Genomic DNA, 27,105 nt, shown 5'->3' on the forward strand with positions numbered 1-27,105 from the left:
TCAAGTGCAGCATCCTTTATCATGCAACATTGTCCTTTTATTTCACTGCAATTCAACCCGACCGGTCCGCTCATAATTCGTAAATCCTAGTAGCTTTCACTTCACAACTACCACAACTATATAAATATACTTCTAAACAATTCTCTAACCATTACAATTGCTTTCTGCCGGAGGATTTTGCTGGGGATGTCCTTTGTCTGGGCAGTATATGAATTCGTTTTACTTACTAGTAGTGGTTTGGTAAAACCAGCAGCTTTCCCGCTTCGGTTGCTGTTGCTTCTTAACTTACTGCATTGTCTTTTTGTTGTCTCGCACCGAAGAATACTCTACTATATCTAAACTCAATCTCTTCTGTTCGGGTTGGAGGTGGTGAGGGGTGTTACTAAACTGCATTAGTTCTAGCATCGTGGATTGGCTTTTGTGATGCCGGGTTTCTCTTCGTTTTACCTACATTCTAGTATCACCGAATGTATATGAAGAGCCGTGCTACGATTGTTTCTCTCCTCTAACTCAGGCCCACTTGCTTGGTTTATTTACCAGAATCGGCGATTTAGTTTTGCTGCAGTATTTTTTGCATGCCTCAATGAATCTGGAGTATCCTGATCGACGCGTGTCACTGTTGAATATTAGTGTTGGTATGTTTTTCGAGACAGGCAACTCATTGGTAACGCTGTAAACCATAGTATTGTCACCATTCTAAACCTGAAGCACACTTTGACACCAAGTAACATGTTGTCTAACCCAAACGGAATCATGTTTTAGGATATTATCCCTTACAGACACGTACTCCTGGCAAGTGAGAATCATTAACTTTCTATCCATCACCACAACCATTTCAAACCTGATCCCATTCGCTGCTTCGAGATGCCTTTTTGGGCAGCCTTTTCTGTACACGTTAAATTCTCACTATCTCTGCAATGGTACCCAGCTAAACGCGATGTGGTTTGCGAGGCGATGAGTTCGGTGTAATCCGTGGGCTGGAACTATCCTCCGATGCAGTGCGAAGCCCCATTCCAAGTGGCACCGTCAGATTACGTACCGGCGTCGTCGGATACGAACGTCTGTTGTTGTTGATCAGTGACTGTTGATGTTCTAGTTCTTCCGTTTCTTTAAGGAGAAACAACAAATGTTCCACGTTGGTAGGAAACGAAAAAAAGAGGTACAAGAACAAACAAAAGCAGAATTAATATCACATTTTGAAAGTAAGTAACCATCGTATTTCTAAATGTATTTACTATAAAATTCTAACTAAAACTACAACGTCTTACGCTATGAAAGCAATGAATTTAAGATGAAAAAGGGTTTTTTTGTCCAGGGCACATAAACAAATACGAATAGATACAAAAAAAAAACATAACGAAGTTATGATGGGGAGATGTCCTCTGCGATGTTACTTCTAATCGTCCTGTTGATCGGTACTGAAAACGCACAAAAACAACACACATACACACTACACGCAACGAAACACACACACGAAGAATTAAGGACGGTAGTGAGAACGAACCTTTAACATGAAAACGATACTTGTTAAACGTGATCCTACTATATATAGAGAGAGAGCTTAAGTGTCAACTTATACCCTAACTGTTAGTACGACATGCTCGTTACACAATTACATCTTCAGCATAAATCGTGGCGTATTATTATTCAAAATTATTAATAATCACACACCCACACACATTCTTTATGTATCAACAGTTGACTGAAATACCCATTTTAGCAAGACAAATCGCTTTAATGAAAGTGAAAGATCATATTGGGCACGTTCTCATGCATAGTGAGGCATGTTAGAAATGTTTTGCTCGATTGAAAGTTGAGTAGGAATTTACTTTAATTATATTCCATGATGCATTTGAAACGCTTTCCCTTTTCCGCTTAACACCACGATTTATGCTGACGACTTAATTATAATGCTTTCCTTATAATTATTCAAAACAGGGAACGATCGGTTATTTCCTTAGCGGAAAAATGCTCAATACAAAACGTGTGCTTATCATATTCAGTCTACAACGTGATGAAACGTTAAGTATAAACAAAGTAACAAAAAGAAACAGACCCCTTTCAAAACAAAACCAACCACAGCGTTAAGGAGACATTCAATGTCGCAATCGGAATACACAATAGTAAAAACACACACATAACACACAACAAAAACAGGATAAGGGAGAAACTTGATTTTCGTACATTGTTACTAACCTTTCGCGGGTCTTTTTTTTTAGGCTAACAAATATGCGCTTCGTTAAGTGACGTTGTAACATGGATGGATATTATGGTATGCCATTCACGTACATACAATGGGTAAAGAACACGAGACACGTTGATTAATGTTACAAACAGAGCAGGGATATTTTCTCTCTGAAAAACACACAAAAGATGTTGTTCTTCTCCACATTGTCCCCGCGAAGAAAATGGCGACATTATTTGCAGTTCGTAGTGAAACAAATTTTTTCTAAAGGTTTTTTCTCGCGTAAAAAGTAATAATCATACATATAGTGTGTTTCGACTAATTTTCGTATGTTTTTCCTACCATTTTATATTTTCCACACAGTTTTTTGTTTTCAATATCCTGTTTTCTTTTTCATTTGGCGTTTGTTATGGTATGACGCTACATCGCTCACTACCCGTTACTACTCTCTTTGGGGATTACTAAACCAAACACGGGCTAGATATGTAACAAACGAAATGATTGAATGATCACACACGGTTGCATTGCATTGTTTAAACGTACAACGCGTACATACCTTCTTACCACAACTATACGTCAATGATAAGCACGCGACCTGACTTGGCATGATCATGATCATGAACCTGCGCCTAATGTATGATTTGTTTTATACAATGTATTTTACTGTGTTTTTTTCATTTCTGCTTGCTTCTACTCAAATCTACTGGCATGGATAGTTTTGCATGTTGCTTGAATTTTTTTTTTCTACTGCACACAACCTGTTACGAATTGAAAATTGTATCATTTCCTTATCCAGTTTCCGCGAGGATTACGAAACGATCGTTCGATAAAAATTCGCTCCTTTCGCTGCTCGAGCTTGCGGTATTTTAAAAATATTATCGCTATAAAAAATGTGTTCCAACAACATCACCCGCGCGCCCATACACGATCAATTTGAAAGCATTACTATAAATATGCCTTTTTTGGTTAACGCAAAGGCTTTTATGAGCATCTGCAGTGGTTAGTAGATGTAGTAACGCAATCTCATTTTTGCTATAATATGCATTCGCTACAAAATTCACGGCCCTGGTCCACCTTTAGTATCCACCATAAATAAGCTTCTAAATCTGCACTTGCTTTCTTCCGCCTTTACGGACGCTAATTTAAGGTGACCTTATAGAACAGCTTCTTCCTACACTAGCTGGGTGTACGTTTTAGTTTTCATACACGGAGCAATCAGTTACCACAATATTAAAGTATGAGCAAAACCCTATGCGTGTATTGTTTAGGCACGCAAGAAAAACAAAATATTAACATAACACGTATACAAAAAACGAACCACAGAGCACAAACAATAACAGCCTAACGTTAGAACCATAAACATACGACCATGATGAAAGCTAGCACGAAGAGGAAAAATTTTAGCATGATAGATACAGTTGGTAGTTCAGGAGGAAATAGACAACGCATCATACATCGCACACGACAAGAACACACACGCTTATAGATGACAGTAACGGTACAATTTGCTACACTAGTAGCAAAACACCGTTTTATTCGCTACCCATTTTATGATACTTTCGCAAACAGCCCTCGAGGCATTTGGGACTAAACACTTTAAGGAAGTGTTTTCTCCTTATAGGCAAAACTAAATCTTCTACAGCAGAAAAAGCCGTAGCGAGATCATTAACGCCGCCAGGTGGTTGACGTCGTACGACTTCCAGCCACAGCTTTAGTGCAGACGGACTGCGACTGACTGCGTGTATTATGTGATTGCACCTTACATACGCCTTGTGTTCGCCTTTGCGAGTTTAACAGTGTTCAAGTAAAGCGTATTGTTTTGCCGTATTATCTCGACGATTCTCCTTTCCTTTTCTCTATCCTACTCATCTGAAGCTGATATCCTATGGTACCCCCAAAAATAAACTCCCAACCGTGCGAAAGAGCCTCCATAAGCTCTCGTTCTCACTGGTGCAGAGAGGAATTTTGCCTTCTGCTGCTGGCTCGCGTTTGCTTTCTGTTGATCGATTGTTGCTGCGAGGACGTCACTGATTGCTGCTGGAGTTGCAGGTTGTTATTGGCTAAACTATGCGTACCGTTCTTGTTATCGTGACTGTGATGGTTGTGGTGATGTTGGTGGTGATGGTGATGCTGTGGAGGGTTCGTACCTTGTGATGTCATAACAGGCTTTGGTGGGTAGGGTATGCGGAAGAGTTCAATCTTCAAGTAGTCACAAATTTCCAGGCACACCTACAAGCAGATTTGAAAGCATTTGTGAAGGAGAATAGACATCATCGTATAAATGGTGCATGGTGTTCGCATATCCACTCACTTGACCACAGTATCGTATCAGATCGATAGTGCACCAGAGCAAACAGAACCACAGTACGTAGTACTCCGGTAGAAAGCTGTTGAAGTACTGATTGAGAAACAGACACAGTGGTCCGATCAGTCCCCAGTCGAGATACTCCATTTCGCTCTTGGTCATGTGGGCGACCTAAAACGGATAGAAAAGATCGCCATTAAATTAAGGCACTCATTAACGATGCGTTCCCACTTACCACCAACCGGTTCGTCACCTTGGCCGTAATCATCCCGAACGCCATTATGTACAAGGCGGGATGATTTTCGTATATCTGATCAGTTGACTTCTGCGAGATCACGTACGCTGGTACCACGACGAACAGGAACGGTATGATCGGTGACAGCACGCTCGTGCCCTATGGTTGCAGATTTAGTTTGATTTGTTTGTTTGGTTTATTTGGGTACGCAGGCACGCCAAAAAGCAGCCCCCAAACGTGAAAAGGTGTTTCAGTAGTACCAGGGGCCCAAGGAAGGGAACATTGGTAGGCGATGCATAGGAATGCAAAGTAGAATAAAAAAAAATCACGATTAGTATTGTGTAAAAAGCGTACTTGCTCCAAAAAAGCAGTCAAGGAAAGTTTCGAGGAAAGGTGGGAAAGTATACAACACGTCCAAATACACGTGACGCGAGTAATGGAAAGAAAGATGCGTACTTATGTTGGTGGTTATAGAAATTAACAAGCATAGAAGGTAAGGAAACAGAATGATTTTTGTGATTTGTATTTATTTTTTTTTACGGATGAAGCAAATGTTAAAATTATAATTGACTATATGTGATTGTAATGTGTTCTAGCAGCAATTTAAAATACATTTGCAAATGGTGTAAAGTGATCTGTTTTTTTAACAATTAACTATTAGCAAAACCACAGTCAAAATCACAAAAGCAACTTGTTATTTACACCATTAAAATTGGATTTACTGAAGTGGGATTAAATATTACTGATTTAAGTTTAAAAAAGATTTCTTGATATCGTATATGATTTCTTGTAGCTACTAACAAATTATTTTGTTTTATGCTAAAATGAGCTGATGATAATAAAACTATGCCAATTGTACAGCGAATGAGTATTTCAGTTGTTAGGAAAGTATTGTTTTATAAATATTTCAATAGGATAGGGAAAAGGGGAAAAATAGTGTCTCCAAAATTTATGCCTTTTTCACTATAAAAAATGTCTTTTTTCTCTTCAGCCACCGCCGATCCTTTGTAACCGGGTCAGTTAAATAAATTCAAGCCTTTTTCAAGGTTTCAAACATTGTTAGCTGTTGTTAAAAGTTGTCCATTTTGAAAAGTTGTGAGTCTGTTTGATTTCGTTTGCAGTTAACCATACAAAAACCGTCCAAATCCCGAACCATGTCATGTGTGTTTTATTTTGTTTTTAGTTTTAGCTTTTATCATATAATGCCAATAGCGAGCGCAAACAAATACTTTACAGCACACCTAAACTAGTCAAATTGGAAGCAATTATTAGCGCAATTCTTCGCAAGAAGAGTGAAAACGAAGGAAGTTATTTGCCTGCAAGATTCGTCTTGTCCATTTTATACTCGCAGGGCGCACACAGGGCGAGAGAGTGAGATACCCTGCACCTATCGTTTTGTATATCGCTTCGTACCACCATCGATCAGCTTCTTGATTGATAAAGGTCAAAATATAATTGGTTTACTTTATGAAAATTGAATGATTATATTAACCTTCCGGCAAGGTACTGTTTGTTGCAAATTTACGCATCGAAATTCTAAATTTTATGTTATGTATTGTAAAACATGAAAAAAATAAAACACCAAGAAACTACCATCAAGGGTGCAAACAAACAAACAATACTACGAACATTATCAAAATAACTAAATAATCTGATCAAATAGACGATAGGAATGAGACAGAAAACGATGGTAATTAATTGACGTCACAGTGAAGGACGACGTAAAACTTATTTTTCATAGGTCAGAGATATGGTATTTAAATATCGTTTTATCGAATTAAGCTACTTATATTACTTCCTTCTTTATTATTTTAATTAAATGACATACTCTGCATGAAGAGTCGTCATCTCGTTCAATCAATAACTAAAAAAATATGTTAAAAATCAATTATTTAAAATTAAACTAACAGAAATCTAATATGGTGTTTTGATTCTTTAAACCAAACGGACAATATTTAAGATGATGAACAAATTGCTAAATAAATCTTACACTGTGACGAAACTAATGTAAAAGAGTGGCTATTTTGAATTTAACAGAGGAGTTGTTACAAAATAAATAAACATTATTTTCTGACCTGTGCGAAACCCTACAATTAGCAAATCATTGGCACACAGTCAAATCAAGCGAGAGGACAATTTACTTCCATTTCGCAAAAGCTAGCGTACGATACAATGGACAGAAACAGGAACATTTAATATCCTAAACACACGTAACAGGAAGGTAGAGTTATGCAAAAGGACCATTCTAACATATTACACTGAGCGCATACATAAACACTTCACACACATGTTAAACACACCACACACACACACACATAGATTAGTGGCCTTACAGCGACAGTTGATCCATTCTTGCCCACGCCACCGGTAAAGATAACGGCCGAGTTCTGATACGCGAGTAGCCCGAACACAAACACGGCAAAGTAGAGCGGGATCGTCTTTACGTCGATGCCGCCCATCAACGGTAGCTGTTTGTGTATGAGCGTTGAGCGATCGTTGTTAGACCGTGATGGGTTGGCCACGTGGTTGAAGTTAGGGTAGTGGTGGTAGTAGTTGTAGTAGCAAGAGGTAGTTAAGTATCAACCAAAGTTTTTTTTGCAATACAATCATTGCAGGGAAGTTGTTTAAAGGGGTTGGTTAAAATTTTAAGCAAAACCAAACGGCAGCCAAAGAAAAGAGATATATAAGAGTACCGAGTTTCAGCCGATACGAGATAAGAGGGAAAAAACGAAAGTAGCAAGAGAAGAGAAAAGAAAGAGAAAAAAACAAGAAGATTGAAAAAATGAGATAAAAAGAAAGAAAGAAAAAACCATGTTGATAAGTATGTAAGTAAGTAATATTCGAAGAAGTAAAACGAGAATAATGCAAACGCCCTAGAATGTTATTTGATAAGGAAAAAGAAATTGTGCATATAATTTGGAAAACGTTTTCACCAAACACGGCACAAAACAACGAACGAGCGAAGCGAATAAAAGATATTCAACGCAGCGTTGATTGAAAACGTGCCTGTGATAAACTAACAACTTCAATAAAGTAAAGTAAATTCCTTCAGGGTAAACCGACAGGTACGTTAACCTATAACCATTTACTAAACCTACCGCTGTACCGTGTGTTGGTATTAATTGGTAGATTTTCCCTGTGTTTACACGTTTTACTCTGCATCTTGTCCTGCATTAAGTAGAGCTGTAGCCCCAGCATTAGTATATATTCGTGTTAGCAACAATGATGTAAGTGTACAAATGATTATTTGTAACAGTTTAAACATGATCAGTTAGGAGAAAAGAAGAGCGCAGGAAACAGGGATGCAGAAGAGAATCGTATTGATAGATGGAACACAGCAAAAGATGCTTACAGCAACGGTGGACCCATTCTTGCCTACGCCACCGGCACGAAAACTCTGACAGAAGGTGATGAACATTTGTATAAATCCAAACGTAAAGGTGGCACACACGGTGTGGTTCCAAGTGCCACCGACGATCGGTATCTACGTATAAGTAGCAGCATCAAACGACACGGACGAAAAACGGCCGCCAAAACACGGATATTAAAAAAAAACAAAACAACAAACGAAAGAGGGAGAGAGAGAGAGAAAATAAAGAGAACGAAATAGAAGCGTTAAAGAACAACATTCAGGATGGTACAGGATTAAGAAAAAAAAACACTGAAAATTGTAATAAAAACACATATAAAAGACATGATAAAACAGAGGTAAAGAGTTATCACAACAGAGCTTTTAATCACAGGCATCGCAACCGGCAGGCGCACGAGAAAACATATAACACAACAAACCACGGGATGAAACACATTGCAAAGACATGCAGCGATCGTAAGCATGATCCTTCCACAAATAGACCACCCCTATCCCCATTCCTTATCCCGTGTGGGCGTGAGTCGATTCACCTCTTAAAGAAGAAAAAAAAACGACAATAATAACGACAGTAATCGACACAAACAGTTACAGGTTTCGAAACATGCAGCAAGTCCTCCCTGGAATGGGTCATGCTTGGGTAGACGAAAACAAAACACAACCAAAAACACGCATGTAAGAGCATGCTAAGGATCAGGCGTTGAAGATTTTTTTTTTTATTTTGGATTTTTAATTTTGTGTACGTCATGAAAAGTGTCATTTAGGCATTTTTATCGTTGTAAGAATAATTAGGCAATATTTTTTTGTTGTTGTTTCTGTCAGAATATGTTGTAGAAGAAGTTGTCATATCACTGAAGAACGTGACAATTATTTGCTGTTGAATGTGAAAGAAAGGCCCGATGGTGCAAATAATGTCCTAAGCGAGCATTATATTGCACTGAAAAAAATTGGACGGGAAGTTTGGTGTTGTGGGACAAAGTTATCAAAGGACAACTAAGAGAAGAGGATTTTAATGGCGAATTATGAACTTACGGCGACCGTTGATCCGTTTTTACCGACACCACCGGCTCGGATCACTGAGAAGAACTCCAACAGTGACCAACCACCGCACAGGATAGTCATGATCGCCATCGTGCTCCACAGTTCGAACTGTCCGAAGATCTGCACATGGCGTGTGGAAAATTGATTCGTGGATTCGGTTTGAAAAAGGGTATCGAGAGGTGTGTGCGACGGAACAGTATTCGAAAGGCGTTTTGGAAAGAAATTGTTAAAAATATAGAAAAAAGTTTATAATAATTAAATCGTTATGAAAAGATGTGGGATCTGTGAAATTGACACGGTCCAGGTGTGTCCATAAGAAAACGAACGACGAAAACAGTGTTTAATTTTATATACGAAGTTACAAATATGAAAATGGAGAACAAAGCAGAGGTGTTATGCCAAGTGTACGGCCTAACAGTCACTTAATCATGGTGTAACAGACACCTGAGATCCAACACATCTATACAACCAACTACTTAGTCATGGGATCGAATCTTATTTAGACAGACGGAAACTTGCTCCAGGCAAAGATTGTGTTCTAAATAAGTCATCTCGTAAGCCAATAGTGTATACTAGATATGTAAGATCATTGTTGGGAAATGATATGATCTCTATTTAAACAATACGATAGAAAACATTATAAAAAACCCAATCTAAAGGAAAATGGCCAACGAAAAAATGCTCAATTGCTTTTCGCTCTGCCATATAAATATTAAAAACAATAGTGCTAATTTGTAAAAAAAAAGTTATTTAAAAACGACACATCAAGAAACCGAAAATGAATAACATGAAAAAATGTCGTATGTTTTCTTTTTTGAATTTACACTCCAATTTTGGTGAGACATGAACGAAGCTGAGGAGTTTATGGGTCATTTTATGATTTTCCTATGACAATCCAGTTTCAAAAACATTTCTTTTTTTGTAAACATAGCGATTATTTACGTTCGTTCGCACGTGGACGACATTCGATGGCAACAAACTTTGTTAATTACAATCTATCGTCTACGTTACGCAAATTACGCATTCAATTTTTTTTTGTACATAAATTTGAACAAGATGTTGGGATTGCAATGTTAGTTGCTAGTTATTGATGATCTGTATGTGGTTTAATTTAACTTTTTGCCAGAAAGTTATTTATATAAGAGATTTCCAATTAACTTTGCGTTGTTGTTCGTTCAAAAGTTTACAAATAAAACATTCAATAACAAAATAGAGCACAGATAAAGCTGTAAAAGTCCATTTTACTATGATTTGCAAAATGTTGAACAAAATATTACAGCACGAAACAAAATAAACACCTAAATTATACCCAATGTCTAAGCGAACAGTGACAACGGCGGAACAATTGTACAGATTGGCATCTTTCGCTACATTGCAAGTGGAAGAAAAGAGTGGAAAGAAAACCATGCTGATAAGAGCGACACAGCTCAACCCCAATCAAACACGGTTCGATGGTCGGAAATAAGCATGCTTGTACGAATAGTATTTACGTTTTCAATTGGTCCACTAAATCGGACCACTCCTTTGCAGAGGTTGAGAGATATCTAAAGCTTTTGCGATTGCATACGTATACTTCCTTATCATGTTGCATTATCGACAAGCGCCATCGAACCATTCCAAAGTGTGTGATAACCCCAAAAAGGGGAACGAAAACCCACCCGAAACGGAAGCCCAGCCTGTAGGGTTATGAAAACGCATAGAAGAACAATAAGTCAGGTGAAAGAAAAACTTACTGTATGCCTGTTTTGTGCATATGTGCGTACGTACGTACGTTGGTCAAGAGTAACTGTTCGCTAGGCTGTACTTTGAACACGTACGGCGCGATATGATGCGTCGACTTCACGCGTCAAGATTGTGGTGGTCCGTTCCTTTATACCTCAAAACGATCAACACAACCACATATACCAAAGGAAAAAAATATACATCATCACGCCATGTGCTCAGACGCACAATATCTAGAGCAACAGCAAGACAGAGAGAGAGAGACAGAGTGAAAGAGGGGATGATTATGGGACTCTCGGAGCACTTTCCATACAGGTTGCTATCCATTTGCATAATGTGAGAACAAAATAACAAAAAAAAACCCACTGTGTGCATCAACTTCATTACAATGCACTCGAAACTGCAACTACAATACACTCCCATTGCAAGTTTTCCTAAACGAATCAAAATCGACAACCAATGATCCAATAATGTAACTCGTTGCGAAAACACGGTGTTTATCTTACTTTCGTTCGCCAAAAACCGTAACCGTCCCTTCTAGTTGGACCCGGTAGCAATTGTAGCTAATAAAGTGTAGGTGCAATTTGTGCTATCACATCACCCCCAACTTCGCAACTATCTAATATATAGCGAGAGTCAAGGCCCAATCAATCAACGGCGAGATCATGGCCACCTTTAGTGTGTTGTTTCGGACCAACGTTGAGAAAATTCCTTGCAGCTTAATCGTGGATCAAGGCATCGTCGATCCGTTGTTTCGATGCTGAAATGAAGAACCAACTTGTCAGACATCTCGACTCCTAGCTACTGTCGCTTACCTTGGTCATCCAGATCGATGGACCGAACACAGCCGATATCATGTGAATGCCGATGATCGTGCACTGTGCTTCGGTAACGTCGATGCGTCCGAAGCGCAACGTGCCGGACACGTACGTTTGCCAATGGGCACAGTAGAACAGCGTCATGGCGCAGAAACACTGGAAAAACATCCATCGCGGATAGTAGCCAAGCTGGACGGAAATACACGCCGATAGAGCGACGAATACAGTCGATATGGAGTCACAGCCGTGATCGAACAGTTCACCCAGCGGCGATGACGAATTAGTTCGGCGGGCCTGTTTTCCATCGATCGCATCCAGACTTTGATAGATGAAAAGCCCAATGCCACAAAGCGCCGAAGACCATCTGGGTGGTTCCTCTCGTCCGGTTGGACTGAAGCTACAATGAGAAACAAAAAATTATAAAATATTAATCACGGGAATTGATTGCTCCATCACTTGATGGATATTTGGTTAAAAAGTGCCCCTGCTACATAATAAAATTTTCGTAACTCATGAATGAGTTCTCGATATGTCAGACACGTTAAGATCTCCATGTACAAATAAAATTTCAGATTTAAACCTTTTATCTGGGGCGTCCCGATCATAACCGGCGCCCGTTCCACACGACAGGACCGGATATCAAATCATATCCCAACAGTCCCGGCATAGCAAGGACTATATCCTTCATAATACAACACGAATCATTACAAATGAAATCAGTCTAGTGTTACGAAAGATTGAAAATTCGTAGTAAAATATCTCGATCACACAACGATAAAATATGAACAAGAATAACGTCCCGATTTCTTTCGAGTTTCGGGCATAAAACACTATTTATCTCCTAGCAAACAACGAAAGTAAATATTTGTTATCTACCTGAAGTATCGCATCATTCAACCATCGCCAAATACACCACAATTCAACGCAATTCAATCTTTGTTGAGTACTCAACTCAACAAGCTCAACTTTCCTCCGCTGTTGCTTATTCGAGCTTGTTGCTTGTGCGTACTATCCATTCGTACAAGCAACCATAAACAGAGAGAGAGAGAGAGAGGCAAAACAGGTGGCAAAAACGTACGCGCGTGTTTCGTTGCTTTGGCGTGGAATTTTCGGTACAACAAAATTGTAACAGTCTCGTTTCCTTGGAAACGCATCGCACGCAACAGCACACGGATATGGATTGGGTTGAAATTCTTTCCTGTAATAAAATCAACGAAAAGAAAAATGCCTACACCGTTCTGCAGTAATGTTGCGCGCCGTGACCATTTTTCTACTAGAAAAACTACCTTTTTTTTGGTGCCACAGAACCACTCACGGGAAGTAATTGTTCGCGTAGTTTTGCTTATCAAGCTCGAGAAAGCGACTAGTCAAAAGGGAAAGCAAATATTGAATTGCACTGTAAAAAAGAAAACAAAACTGGGCAAATAAAAAGTCCATCCCTGTTGAACCATGACGATGCTAAAACAACCCGCCCAAGTGCGTTCCTTGCGGCGAAGCGCCCTGCACAGTGCGGCTCATTTTCGTCTACTTTCCCGTTACCGTACCAAAACCCCAACCGAACTGCCCTGTTTCTCCCTCTTTTATCTGACGATGATATACTTTGCGAAATTACATAATTGCCACTACGCCGCTAGCTGGCCCCGTGCTATCTACCCTGCCGCTATGCCTTACGTCGCATCCCTTTCGTGTTGCAAGTCTGTCGTCTCACTTCGCTACAAAGATGTGCGCGAAGATTGGCCCTTGCCGTCAAGGACAAAATGTGAAAAAATAGTTTAAATTGAATTGTCTACGTGCAATGCGGTCGGGTTACTTACTAGATCAGAATCAGCGTAGTGGCGATGTTGATCAGCAGGCCTACGGTTGTGATGAGATTGGGGGCTAACCATAGTGGCACCTTCGACACCAGCCAGCACCACCAGGGCTGCAGGAACGGATCCATCAAGCTTACATTGGTGCAGGAATATTTGTGTTCAAACAGCTTCTTTAGCTGCGCCGCATGCAGCAGCTTTTGCTTGTAGAAATACATCGCTGATGTTCGTGTGTTCCAATACGAGATGTTCTACAGACTATGCACAGTCGGCGGTTCCGTAGTATGTAAAATATCGAAAACAATACCCCAACTGACAGTTGTTGGTTGCGGATGGGCTTGCTTTACCCCGGAGTACACCACGCACAGAATACGAAGCGAATAAAAAAAAATCACATGAATTTTCCCACTGAACTTTACACCGATTTCTTCTCCACTACCATCTCACACTTTGCACGGGTAGGACAGACAAACAATCTGTCTGCCAATGATGGCAACGTGTCGCACTTTGCCACCTGCAGCTGAGTATCTTCCCGGAACGGCACACGTATCCACACTACACAACCCCAAGGCACAGCATCGCTTTGTAGATACCAGAGAGTGGTGAAATTTTTTCTTCACCCGTGACCGTGAATCATCAAGGCGGATGTGAAAGGAGGCAAAGGCCAGCTTCGTACTTTCCTTAAACAAAAAAAAACGCACTGCTCCCCGTCAGCAGCACCGGAACCGATGACGGGTGAAAATATCACGCACGCAGCTAGGCCAGATCAAACTTCCGGCACCAAACTTATTGTATTCCGGATCGGTATTAGTACGACGGGACGAACGAAAACGGAACACCGCCAATATTCGCACCTCTAGATACAATAATCGCGCGATTCCACCACAGCCCAATACGGCTAGCTATGGAACCGTTTTTACGTGATGACTTCTGACGAATTGCACTCACACCACAATCTATCACGCGATTTTCCCCTCCATTGAACTGCGTTTGACGAGTGGCGCACTATTGTCAAAAAGACAGTTTCCCAAGATAAATAGAGCCGTTGTGGGATTGCCAAAAATATATGCGCTAATAAATATTTCTCAACATTTGATTCAGGCTGGTGTCATTGCTCGGTCGTATACGATTTTATCGTACGACCAAATTGCAAGGGGTGTCATTGCTCGTACGATTTGGTCGTACGATTTTTTTTTTGAATTGGCAGTTAAAACAATTTGTTTACATGAACGCAGAGAAAATAACACCTATTTCGCGTTTATACAAGCGAGTTCAACTTGTTGCAAGCGACCGTGCAACCAAATCAAAATCATTTGATTTGGTCGTACGACCAAATTGGCCTTGCAACCTTATCTGTCAAATCCCATACATTTGCCTTGCAACTAGTCGTATACGACCGAGCAATGACACCAGCCTCAAGTAGTATTTTGATTTTTCGTAAAATAATTTACGACACATTTCAAAAACAATTGAGTCAATATAAATTTTAGAATTAAAAGATTTAACAACATTTTACCTGCAAGGGTGTTCAATTGTCAGAAAAACAGGTTTCGAGGCATACCTCTCACCCTATGTACCTTGATATTTATCTGATGACGGATTGCAAAACATCAAATACAAAAAAAGCATAAAAAATACACTCCGTTTTCGGCAATAAATACGAGTTCCCAACGTTAAAATCGTTCTTAAACTTTTAGAAACAAACGTACGTTCCTACGCAATCGACGCAATGGCAGACGATAACAGTTCGGATGAAGATTTTTCCGACGATTGGGTATTGTACTCGCGCCGGCCGGAATGGTCCGATCTCGAACCATTGCCACAGGACGATGGCGAAAATCCAGTCGTGATGATTCAGTACAGTGAGCGATGTAAGTATTGAACGATTTCGTTGTGTCCTTGCACGTAGATACGATTCCATTCACTCCTACGTTTTGCTTTTTTTTAGTTAACGATGTGTTTGGATATCTGCGGGCGGTCATTTCCCGACAGGAGAAATCCCAACGTGCCCTGGAACTGACAAAGGACGCGGCAAAGCTGAATGCCGCAAACTATACCGTATGGCAGTACCGTAGAGACATATTGAAGGCGCTCAATGCCGATCTATACGAAGAGCTATCTTACATTGGGCGAGTTATTGCGGACAATCCGAAAAACTATCAAGTTTGGCACCATCGTCGTGTTATTGTGGAATGGTTGGATGATCCGTCGAGTGAGCTGGCGTTGACCGAAAACATTCTAGATATGGATGCGAAGAACTATCATGCATGGCAGCATCGGCAGTGGGTCATAAAAAATTACAAGTACGTTACCTTGCACGTAATGATGTTTGTCTACTGCGCGTTCAAGCGCTACGTGACTGTAGACTAGTATTATGTGTATTTACATGATAAGGCAGTTTTATTAATGAACCCGTTCTTCTTATTAGCCTATTCGACGATGAGTTACATTACGTGGACCGGTTAATATCGGAGGATATGCGCAATAATTCCGCCTGGAATGAACGCTTTTTCGTGCTTAAACATGGCGGCTTCACACCGGAGGTGCTCGAGCGCGAGGTCAACTACGTTATCACGCGCGTTGGTCTCATCAAAAACAACGAGAGCCCTTGGAACTTTCTTCGTGGACTGTTACAGCAAGGCACCGGCAAGCTAGCTCAGTTTCCCAGCGTGGTCGAGTTTTGTGAAGCACTCTACAATGACGGCATCCGGTCACCTTATCTGTTGGCCTTTTTGGTCGATCTTTACGAAGAACAATACTTTGATGTGATCGAGTCCGGTGGAAATGAAGCTGAAGCCGAATTGTACCATCAGAAGGTGCAAGATTTGTGCGAATCAATGGCCAACCAGCACGACAAGATACGTAGCAAGTACTGGCGATACATTGCCGAAAACTTCCGGAGGAAAACAGCAAGCAGCGGAAGAAATGGGGTTTAATAGCAGCTCGGATAAATTACGAGCAGAGTATGTAGGTGGTGAATTTGGTTTTAGAAATAATTCTGTTAGTTTTTTCTCCCTTCATTCAATAAAAGCTTAGCTGGCAACAATTACAGTACCACAAACACTGTGACTAGAAAATATTCACTAATCCGTAGAGAAATCATAGCAGCTTACCAAGAACATCAACTTATATTCTTGAAGGATAAGTCAGATAAGAATCGATCCGACCACCAGAGCCAATTAGCGACGAATAGAGCGATTAAATGATATTAATATGGTTTTTACTACTGCCAAGCTACATTGTGATAATTTCTACTTCATTTTGCTCTCCATTTAAATATTTTTGGTTGCGCCAAACTTACCTTTTTTCATGTTTAATTAACATCTCCTCGCGTGATGTTGTCAGGAAGCACACACACACACACAACAACCGGATAATAATCTCTTTCGAATATTTTTATATCTCTGGTGTTATTATTAGTTTGTTTCTTGTTTGCTCTTAATATTTTTTCTTCTTCCATGTTCACTACTACTTTTCTCCACTAGTTCTCGCCGTCCGTTCGTCCGTTCCTACCAGCGTTCGTCCTCAACTTCCAAGCGTTTGTTGTTGTTTCATTTTGTGGCCTCGCTAATTAGATAGTATATGGTCTCGCGCTTCCCGAGAAGATACGCACATACACACACACCACCCACAAGTACAACTTTCGCCTTCGTTTGTTGTTTGCTCATGTTTGTTTTCCCATTCCTACGAGAGATTGTTTTGCTCGGTTTACGTTTTGTCTGGTTTTGTTTTGTGTTTTGAGTTCTTCTTTCAACTTTATTATGTCACTTGTTTGAAGAAATGCGCTGTTTTCTTTATGCTTAACCTTTATACAAATGGGTTTTTCACTTGAGGATTCATTTATTCTTCCACTTTCATCTTTTTTTTTGTTTTACTTTTCGCATTCTGATTCACTGTGCTTCACAGTCGCCACATTCACGCTACACCACTTCCAACGCCAACGACGAGTATACACGGCTTTCTCATTTCGTTTGCACCAATCGCGGGGTACGTTATGGTAGCGGGATTGGGTTTGTGTTGTGTTTCTTTTAAGTTTAATTAAAGTTTCAAAAATCCGTACGTCTCATTTTGGCAATACACACGCGATACGAAATTTACGAACTTATTGCGCAAATTGTGTACTTACACGGGTGGTTTTGTAAATGTTGTTAGCAATACAGCTTACTATAGGTTTTGATTTGTGTTTTACTACCGCGCTGACTGTATCTTTACCGGGGTAAAACCAGGTAAAGGACGTTTAAAAAATCACATTCAAATTCAACCGTTGAAAAATCTTCATTGTTTTGCTAGATGATGTAGCAAATGTAAATGTTGCCTGTTAGAGACACAAAACGTAGCATGGACTGGGTAAAAAAACCCCATGAAACCGTGCAACAGAAAGGATGATTAGAAAATGATTGGCATTTCCATCAAACGATAGTTACTGTATACACACACACACACAAGAAGCTAGATAATTGGATGCTGAACAAAAGCAAAACAAATGCACTTTAAAAAGGAGTATAAATTGTGTAAGATTGTTCAAAAAAATGTCTCTACAACAAGCATCTAATTGAGATTGTGTTTTCGGTTATTGATTTGATTCGATTAAATAACGTAAGCATTACAGCAAAAGGACTACCAATAAAAACATGCTCCATTCGCATATTCGAACCGTGTTTCGAGTTTAGCTTTTGATCTCATTTTGATTTGTGTGATATTATGAGACGTGGTACTCAGATTTCTGCCTTCCTTTTTTTTGTTTTCTTTTTGTTCTTCCCGAAACATGTTTCGGGCCAGCGCGCGCTTCCGCTCTTTTTCCATTCGTAAACCTAACTTGAACGTTCAATATTAGCCCGATTTCTACACCTAGCGTATTACACACTTTCATTCTCATATTTCGAGTCTTTTTACTCCTCTTTCCTTCTTTACCTGGCACGTTTTCTATTGCGTTGGTTTACACCTTGCTGTTCCGTTTTCTTTCCGTTTCTTTTGCATTTTCTCTACACATTTAAAAAATATATAATATTTATAGGGGTGTTTTTGCCATTTGCGTTGATTCCTTTCCCGAATGTCAGCCTCGAATAAAATCATTCTACTATCGTGTATGTGTGTGTGTGTGTAGAGAGAGAGAGAGGGAGAGAGTGACAGAGAGACCCAGAACGAAAAGCGTACATTGCTCTGTTTCGAATTGTTGCAATTCCCTGCAATAGCGTGTAAGTCATCTGGTTGATAACGGCCCCTACCGGAAGTTGCTGGCAATTGTTGGTTGACATGTTCGTTACACTCTAACATCTCCTTACTGTTTTCAATAATCTGAATGGATTGTTTTTCTGTTACCTTTCAAACGTGTATAAACTGTACTATAAAACTGAGCGCGTATACGCGCGCCCCTTGTGGGGATGGTGGAGTATTTGTGGAAGTGGTTGCGGGCGTCCGGTTTGCTCTTTTGCCTCGATGTTGATGTGGTTCACTGTTTGCCTGTTGCATGATTCTGTCCATGTTGCTTATGTTTCCGCGGTTGGCATGTGTATGTGAGGGTATGCATGTACGGTGTGTGTGTGTGCCAGGAGGCGAGTAAAATACTTATGTTTTATGAATGGTACGGTGCTACGTATATTGCTGGAAACAGTCCTTTCCGGTTGCCAATCTCGCCATTCCACCAATGCTCATCGGAACGATCCGTCACCGTAATGACGTCCCCTCGTCGGAAGTCCAGTTCGCCGGATTCTTGCGCTACGAAGTCGTACAAAGCCTGCACCAACATCTAAAATAAAACAAACAAACAACGGTTATAGCGGTGTTTATATCCCTTTTTCTATCTAAAACTCCAATCACCATCGACAATAGAACGCAAAGGACGATAAAACTATCATTAAAGCATAACACATTTATGGCGACGGCAAGAGAATTTACCAGAATTCGATAGTAAACTTCTTTTGCTTGAGTGCAAACTATCTTATCAAGCACATTTATACTAGAGTTTTCCTTCGTACCAGTTTTTCCTCAAGCCGGATACAAAACTGGACGGTTACCATAACGTCACCGGGAGTAATTCAATCCGAACAGGAGGCCATCTAAGGCCACCGCCCGAGTGTCCGGCTGCCAACTAAAGGGACATTTTTATTACATTTCTTTTCTTTTTTTACAGGTTATCACACGTTTCTTCACGTGGCAAATGGCGGTAGACGAAATGAAGGGAACATCGAATAAAAAGAACGCGTCCCCGTGCCTGATTGGCTCGTGGAGAGTGGTGATAAAATTAAATTTACGCCATTAACATTTTACCAGCACTAGAGCGCACTAGAATGTGTGCCCCGGCCATTTCCTTCTAAAAAAAAGGGACTGGATGTGAAAGCACATCGAGCGGCTAGCTTTAGTCCGTGCCTGGGAACTGAGTAGAATGATGCAAAACACAGCAACGGCGCTTAGAATGGCTATTACAGGACGTGAAAGGAAGTGAGATGAAGAAAACAAAAGCGATATACTACAGTAAATTACGGAAGCAATGTTTGAATCGGTTTACGACGAACCAAAGTTCCTCTTGCTGGTTAGTGTAGCTAGCGATATAGTTCTTTTAATCTTTATACAATTTTATATGCCAATCTATGTTGGATAAGAAATTCTGATCCATGCCACTATCGTTCTTGCATTATAAAATTATTCCTTTCCCATTCCTGGCGAACGTTACCTCTTCTGGCACCATATCGCGCAGTTTAACGTCCTGCGATCGAGACACACTAGCGGTACGGTGGTAGTCGACCAGCTCGTTCAGTGAGTTGAACTTCACCACCCAGAGGAAGAACTTGCCCTGTGCATCGCGCAGCACCTTGAAGTGTTGCACACCATCGGAACACTTGACCGACAGGCTAAAGTCACCGGGGCTCGATTCACTGATCCGTATCAGAAAGGCTCCCTCGTGTTTGTTCGATAGCAGCTTTTCCGCGTCCGCCCGTGTGATGCGCCCGTAGTACCAGCTGCAGATGAGGAAAAGAAAAAGTAAAGGAAATTAAATACCATTATCACACACACTATCGCACGTCCCAACAGGGACCAACAAAAACTTACTCGTGATTTTTCATTTCTATGTAATTGCTAGGTATCAGTCCTTCCTTGCCATCGAGCTCCGCCCGATACCAGTTCATGTCGTCTTCCATATTTAAAATCTGTTCGGCAGCCATCGTCATCATTAGCATTGGTGAATGTAGTTTTTAGTCGTTGTCGAAATGTGCAGCAGATGGTGTTGATGAAATTAAATTCGTTGTTGGTTGAAGCCGGGAACGAAAAGTGATACAAACCAGAACAAGGGAGAAGAAATCGTTAGTAAAACATGAGGGAAATGTATCGCAATAAAAACAACAAAACAGGGAAACGAAAAAAATGTACTAATTATCTGATAACTGCACAGCTTCCGTACAGCAATAAATCCTCTATCGTTTTGTTCGCTCGTTTTGTTTCCTTACAACAGAATTGTTAACAAAACATTTATTATTTTCTTGTGTGAAATTCAGGTTATCAATATTTAATTTTCTTTTCCCCATTCGATAGTGTTTTAAACGAAGAAAAATTAGTTAACTCTTTTTTATCTCATTCTTTTTACATATTTTATATTTTTTGTAAGTATTTTTCTTCTAAATACATTACTTTCCCAGGGAACTTTTTGTGTTAATTAAAAAACCTATTTGCCCTGCTTTATTTATTCTTTAATCGTCTTTTAAACTAAATTAACTCGTTTTAAAACAACTCCAGGAAATTGAATAATTATTTACTAAAGCAAACAGACGTTAATGAGAAAAAATAATGTCACCTAGCAAAATTATGTCACCGACATGTTGTTTTATTGCCACTGATTTTCAATTGATTCTGCAATGATAATTGTTATGATTGACACATGAAATTAGAATTAATTCGGGGTTTTTCGAAATACCAAACACCGATCGGCAATCTGTGTTGATGGGGATTCGATTGCTTTCGCAGCATAACGTTGGAAAACACAAACAAAATTCAATTCCAACCAAAGCCCTTCCTACCCTAAATGGATATAAAATTACTTAGTCAATATTACGCAGAATACATTGGCCATGGAAAACACTCGCTTTGGCAATGTGGCCAGACGTAGGCAGAGAGGGAAACGGGCGGGGAGTTAATTAAAATGCTACATATGCGGTAGCATAATCATAAATAAGCCAAGATAGTGTTTTAATTCGATAAACACAAGCAAAATCGTTGCACGAGAAGTGCATGAAATCGTAAATCTCGCTAACGAATTTGCATAGATAATAATGAATTTTCACACATTTTCGTGTAGGTGCAGTGCAACCGAAAATGAAAACTATTTCCAATACGATATGCTCAAACCCAATGAAGCTATTCATTTGTTTGTTATCACTTTCACTACGGAGGGAAAGGGAAATTTGCATAAGTGTGTACACGGCCGATAGCTGCACAAAACCCTTAAGGCCAGGAACAGCAGCAATCGAATGGTTGTTTGAAGTTTTCGGACACGTGATTGACCTCCATTTGAAACTGTAAAAGTTATTTCTGATGTTCAATAGTGCATTGGATAGCATTAAACGCATGAAATAATCGCTAAAACATCAAAAGGATATATGAAAGAAAAATAGCTTATCTACTGCAGGAAAGTGTTGTGAATACTTTCCGTCTTGTTTCATGTTTTCCATCGAACGATAGTGAAACCCTTTTGCGGCAAAACCGATGCCTAGTTTCTAGCGCACTGATCATCTGCTGGGAAAAAGTAATCGTACGAAAATAAATAAAAACTACACCGATTTGTGTCTTCAATCGGTCGGACCAGTTTCCGGACTGGCCCGCATTGTAAAAAGCAGAAGAAAAAATAGAAGAAACTCTACCCACAGTTTAACCCTCTTTTCGTACGGCAAAGAAAACTTATGATCGATCGAGCGGATGAACAACAACAACGTGCGATGTAAAAAGGAAATGGAGCGTGCTTTTGACGCTCGACCGATCCAAACAACATTGATAGGCGAACGAGAAACAATGTTGTACAGATAAACATTTTATTGCGAAAGGGGTTTTTGTCGTACTTGTGCGTGTAAGAAAATGGAACAATGGGTTTCAAGAAACATTTTTCAGTAAAGGTTTGATTAGATTCATTGGAAAAGGATGATAGCCCTTATTGTGGTAGCTAAGTTTACGATCTACACGGTATCCTTTCGAAAGGCTGTAGCACAACATTCGTTTGCTAGTGGTACAATTTGCAGATTATATTAAATGGACAATGACAGCGGCGGCTCGGTGATGTAGGTGATAAACGGCGCCGGTCCACTCGGCCGGACCGGGTTCAAATCCCATCCGGACCATCCCCCGGTAGCAAGGACTGACTATCCTGTTACGTGGCAAAACAAGTCTTGATACGGCATGGCAGTTCTAACCCAGTCGTCCTTCATACATTCATTTGTTCTATTTAGAATGATCGAGTACATGCGAGTATTATTAGTATCATTAATAGATCACATAGTTCATAGTTCGCATCGAGATTATGTCCATCTGTTTATACGTGTAAATTATTTACTTCAGTTCTAATTAAAATTTAAACAATTTAAAAATGGGATTACAGGCGTCCTCCGAGTTACGATCCCCTCGAGATACGACGATTTTGATCTTGACAATTGACAGTTGTTATTTTGCTCAAATTGTCAAATTTTTTAATTTTCACCGGCAACCGTTAGAAAATCATGAACTTCACTGAGTATAAAAATTAAATTGTTGGAATAAACTTATACATTCTCGATGCATATTTGAAGGAAATATTGAATAGATATTCAAAAGATTAATTAATATACCACTCAAAACGATTTCTAGATTATTTTTTCCTCTAGAATATAGCTTTCGACTCTCTACGATAAACGATGTATTCTCGACTTACGACGATCTCGACTTATGCCTTGCTTTGGCCTCTTTTTTCGGTCCCAAATACAGTCGTAAGTCGGGGGACGCCTGTAATCAAATCGTGGATAATTAACGTAAACTGGTTCATAAAGAAATAATATAATTTCTAGACTAAAAACCTTTTCAGTTTATATTGAAATAAAGAGCGGAAATGTAGACTTGAACATTAAAGTTGATCAAATTCTTCTCTTTTCTCTTTTCGCTCAGATTTGTTATCATTATGCTTCCCAGAATGTAACGATTAGGTAAGTGATTGTTGTTTAGTGCTTTCCCAAAAGTGAACAACCTAAACGGTAATAACTTTTCCTCTAGCGTCTGTCCATCAAGTGCTTTATCTCGAAAAATTAAACGCCATTAAACGCTTCAAAAATCAGTTCAAAGTTTTCCCTGCCAAATCTTCAATCAAGCGAAGCATATTTTATCCTCTCCATCCATAAAAAAACTCAAACAAACCAAAAAGGGCAGAGATCTTTGTGCGGAGCGAAATAGCTTGTAAAGTCGTTAACTTTTTCAGTGATTTCTACAAACCTTCGTCTTTTTACGACTGAAACAAAATGAATATAAACTTCTCCATACGCCCTTTTCGACTTGCGTGACTCGAACTTTGGTAATTAAAAGAAATGGAGAAGGTTAAATAAGCAATTTTTCGCATTTCATCAACACAGATGTAATGCCGGAAGCGATACGGCTGCTGCAGGTCACAATCATCATAATGTCACAATTTATGTATATAATTTAATGTAAAATGGCAAAATCAAAGGCATCCCCATATGTTCGGTTGAAAATGAAAAATAAATGTAAAAGAGTGAATTTTACAGTGAGGTCCTGTGCATGAGGACATTTGGTTAGTTTTTTGTTTACTACAGTGGGGAAAATTCTTAACAATCACAGGCTTTGCACACGAACATGCTACCGGAAATGGCTAGTGTTCAGTATCCTGGACATCAATGCAGGTTTTTCATTGTAAGAAGCGCAAATTTTCGACAAATTCTAAGGATTCATGGCTCTTCTAAGAATGTTACTTATTTTTTATCTCATGCGCCATACATGTTTTTAGTCATTTCCGAAACTTTTAAAAAATTTCCACATGAAAGATACAGATTTAAAATGTTTCAATTTACTACTAGAATAATTTGCTAACGGAGAAAATCTTTGATCTTGAAAAATGAAAATGAATGATCTTTATTTACCATAATCCATTTAAATTAAAATAAGCAATATATAAACTATTTAGGTAAAAACGACGATAAAAACACTGAATAAAGTATGGGATGGAGTGTCCCGTCGGAAAATGGCCGTACACAAATCAAGCATTTGAGGCAAATCCTAGAATGCAATTCTAGATACAGTAGAACATCGATTATCCGGGGTGCTCAGGACCGGACTGACGCCGGTTAATCGATTTCCACGGATAATAATGCCTTAAATGTATAAGTCACTTATACGTTTATAATATACACGGTTTGAGTTGGGCAGCTATATAAAAAAGGCGCGCTAGATAATGCATATATTTCATATGAAACACTTTTTCCCGAAAATCCAACACTTGATCGTCCTGTTTCAGAAGGATTTTTAAGATACTGGAACGGTAACGTCGTTTCAGTAAACATATCCCTCCCTGGTCCATTGGATGGATTATGCTAGTTACATTTGTTGGAGCAAATTTAGCAAAAAAAATGGCTCTTTGTGGTAGTCCTTTTGATGCCAAAAATGATACCGGACCAAATAAATTAATGATCAAAAAAACAGTTCAAATTTTGTTTAGAACGTAAAATAAAAACACTTGAAATATATCGTTTGACACAACAAATAATTTTAACCAATCTGACAACAGTAGAAATGTTCACCACGGTTGAAGTGCTGTCAATTTTCGGCGCACGGTTAATCCGCCCGCCGGTTAATCTGCGCCCGGATGATCAACGTTCTACTCTACTTATAACCGAAGTAACATTGATTAGAAAAATTAAAGCTCTAGTTTCTTTTACATAAGAAATCACGTGGATAACTTTCTACATAAAATATTCTAGAAACTAAATTTCTTTAACACCCCTTTTCTAAGTACTCATCGGTTTCATCTTGCTCAATTTTCTATTTTTTCTGTTCTGCTAAGTATGCAAAATACAACACAACACGCCCTCAATACAGTATCAATACGGTCGTTCTAAACGAACGATCGAATAAAAAGTATGCAAAACACACCAAATAAGATGAAAGCGACATATTCTCCGAAAGAAGGTGTATAAAAGTCGTCTCGCGTAACAATTTTCCTCTGACAAACACCTTTTGCGCGTAGTACAAAAATGAAAACAGATACAAGGAAAGAGAAAAAAAACCTTTACCGAACGTGTATGAAGAGGTTTGTTTTATTCCGGCACTGTACCACGTGCGGGCCAGCGAAACGCAGGAAATGAAAATCAGACACTGACTCGTTTGCTGTCGCTAACAGCAGCATCAACGAGTCGTTGGTTTTCCTGCCTGTTCTCTGTCGTTTTTCTTTACCCAAGCTTTCCTCCCACTAGTCTCGTTTTTCTTTAATCTTCTCCAAAAAAATAGAACCTCCCTCTAAGGGTTCTATTGATACTTTGTACTTTGTTTTATTTTTATCTTTTTCCAATTTGTCATCTTATCACGGAAGGAGGCAACTGATTCTGGTGAATCTTGAAGGTCAAATTCGTTATCCTTCAGCAGCCTAACGTCAGTGAAAGCAAACATTTGTCTGATTTTTTTTGTGTTAGCTAGAGTTAAGTTGAATCAGAAAAACAAGGGAAAATGTTTTGCTGCTTTCGTGCATATTTTATGACAAAATATTGAAAGTTCTAGGAGTTTTAACATAAACTTTCATTTTTAAACAAAAAAAAAATCATTTTTTTACAGAAATATCCATTCAAATGGTTTATGAATTTCTTATTAAAGGTTTATATAACGTTGCTTTAAAGTATCTTATGCTTTAAACACAAGACTAATTTTTTGCCTTTATTCAACGTTCCATTCAAGTATCCATTTTTAAATTCATGAGAGAAAAAAACAAATGACGACCATCATCATCACAAAAAATACTCTTCGCGCAAAAACAAAAGGACATCCGATGGGCTACTGGGTATGGAACAAGATGGACAAGAAAGCATTAAAAATGTACTATTAATAATATGCCTTTTTAGAAATAGCTATAGAAGCAGGAGTATAAAGCGGCCACCAAAAGCATGGAAAGCAGCAGTTTACTAACAGATGCTTCAGTAGTTGCGCATCACCATATACACCCAGTCAGGTAGTTGCTAAGTTTTATGCTAATGCACTTCTTCTACGATGAAGCAAGAGGACATCCCAAAAACACCGGGAAACACATGCCCGAGTAATGCACTACACACCGTGATGGCAGCATGAGGAGGAGCAGTTCTTTAGCAAAAGTCTAATAATAGTTCGGTTGTCCGAACGAATGCGTGTGCGACAGACAACCAAGCCTTTGTGTGGAAAATGAAACCAGCAGGCATGTGGTGGACATTGTGAAAAGCGAGTAATAGAAAGCGAAAGGAACGGACCACGCCACTCGGTGGTGTTGAATGAAAGCGACAATTTTACATAAAACATAAGCTACCCCACCACTTTCATGTCCTTGCCAAAAAGGCAGGAAGGGTTTCGAACAAATTTCACAGTTTTGTTCTTACGAGAAAGATGATATCGACACCGTATGTTAGCTGCTCGTTCAATGAAGAAGTTG

General features: G+C 39.3%; 3 protein-coding genes across 12 annotated transcripts in view; 1 reads left to right on the forward strand and 2 right to left on the reverse strand.

Annotated features, from left to right (window-relative positions):
- Positions 1 to 15: 15 nt before the first annotated feature.
- Positions 16 to 14,458, reverse strand: LOC125769434 (cholinephosphotransferase 1). 7 transcript variants are annotated; one of them, XM_049438165.1, is made up of 9 exons: positions 13,488 to 14,458; positions 11,671 to 12,070; positions 9,576 to 9,593; positions 9,125 to 9,241; positions 8,078 to 8,209; positions 7,059 to 7,193; positions 4,726 to 4,884; positions 4,497 to 4,661; positions 2,491 to 4,414 (listed from the first exon to the last, which is right to left on the reverse strand). In XM_049438165.1, the coding sequence occupies exons 1-9, from the start codon at positions 13,697 to 13,699 to the stop codon at positions 4,130 to 4,132; spliced, it is 1,623 nt and encodes a 540-aa protein (XP_049294122.1). In that variant the 5' UTR covers positions 13,700 to 14,458; the 3' UTR covers positions 2,491 to 4,129. The 7 variants fall into 7 exon arrangements, with proteins under 7 accessions (XP_049294121.1, XP_049294120.1, XP_049294122.1 ...); XM_049438164.1 differs by lacking the exons at positions 8,078 to 8,209; positions 9,576 to 9,593 and adding an exon at positions 16 to 1,098 and having other exon boundaries at positions 4,162 to 4,414; positions 9,125 to 9,253; XM_049438163.1 differs by lacking the exons at positions 8,078 to 8,209; positions 9,125 to 9,241; positions 9,576 to 9,593 and adding an exon at positions 16 to 1,107 and having other exon boundaries at positions 4,333 to 4,414; positions 13,488 to 14,452.
- Positions 14,459 to 15,036: 578 nt separating this feature from the next.
- Positions 15,037 to 16,542, forward strand: LOC125770320 (protein farnesyltransferase/geranylgeranyltransferase type-1 subunit alpha). Its single transcript, XM_049439748.1, has 3 exons — positions 15,037 to 15,352; positions 15,430 to 15,784; positions 15,910 to 16,542. The coding sequence occupies exons 1-3, from the start codon at positions 15,211 to 15,213 to the stop codon at positions 16,415 to 16,417; spliced, it is 1,005 nt and encodes a 334-aa protein (XP_049295705.1). The 5' UTR covers positions 15,037 to 15,210; the 3' UTR covers positions 16,418 to 16,542.
- A 330-nt stretch (positions 16,543 to 16,872) lies between these two features.
- LOC125770322 (growth factor receptor-bound protein 2) overlaps positions 16,873 to 27,105 on the reverse strand; it is a 43,303-nt gene continuing 33,070 nt past the window's right edge. For all 4 annotated transcript variants that reach the window (XM_049439749.1, XM_049439752.1, XM_049439751.1 and 1 more), the window contains exons 3-5: positions 20,529 to 20,626; positions 20,152 to 20,437; positions 16,873 to 19,227 (exon numbers count right to left, since the gene is read on the reverse strand). In XM_049439749.1, coding sequence (XP_049295706.1) covers positions 19,054 to 19,227; positions 20,152 to 20,437; positions 20,529 to 20,626 — 558 coding nt within the window. In that variant the 3' untranslated portion in view covers positions 16,873 to 19,053. The remainder of the gene's footprint in view (positions 19,228 to 20,151; positions 20,438 to 20,528; positions 20,627 to 27,105) is intronic.

The sequence above is a fragment of the Anopheles funestus genome, chromosome 3RL, assembly GCF_943734845.2.
Source record: "Anopheles funestus chromosome 3RL, idAnoFuneDA-416_04, whole genome shotgun sequence".
Classification (NCBI taxonomy): domain Eukaryota; kingdom Metazoa; phylum Arthropoda; class Insecta; order Diptera; family Culicidae; genus Anopheles; species Anopheles funestus.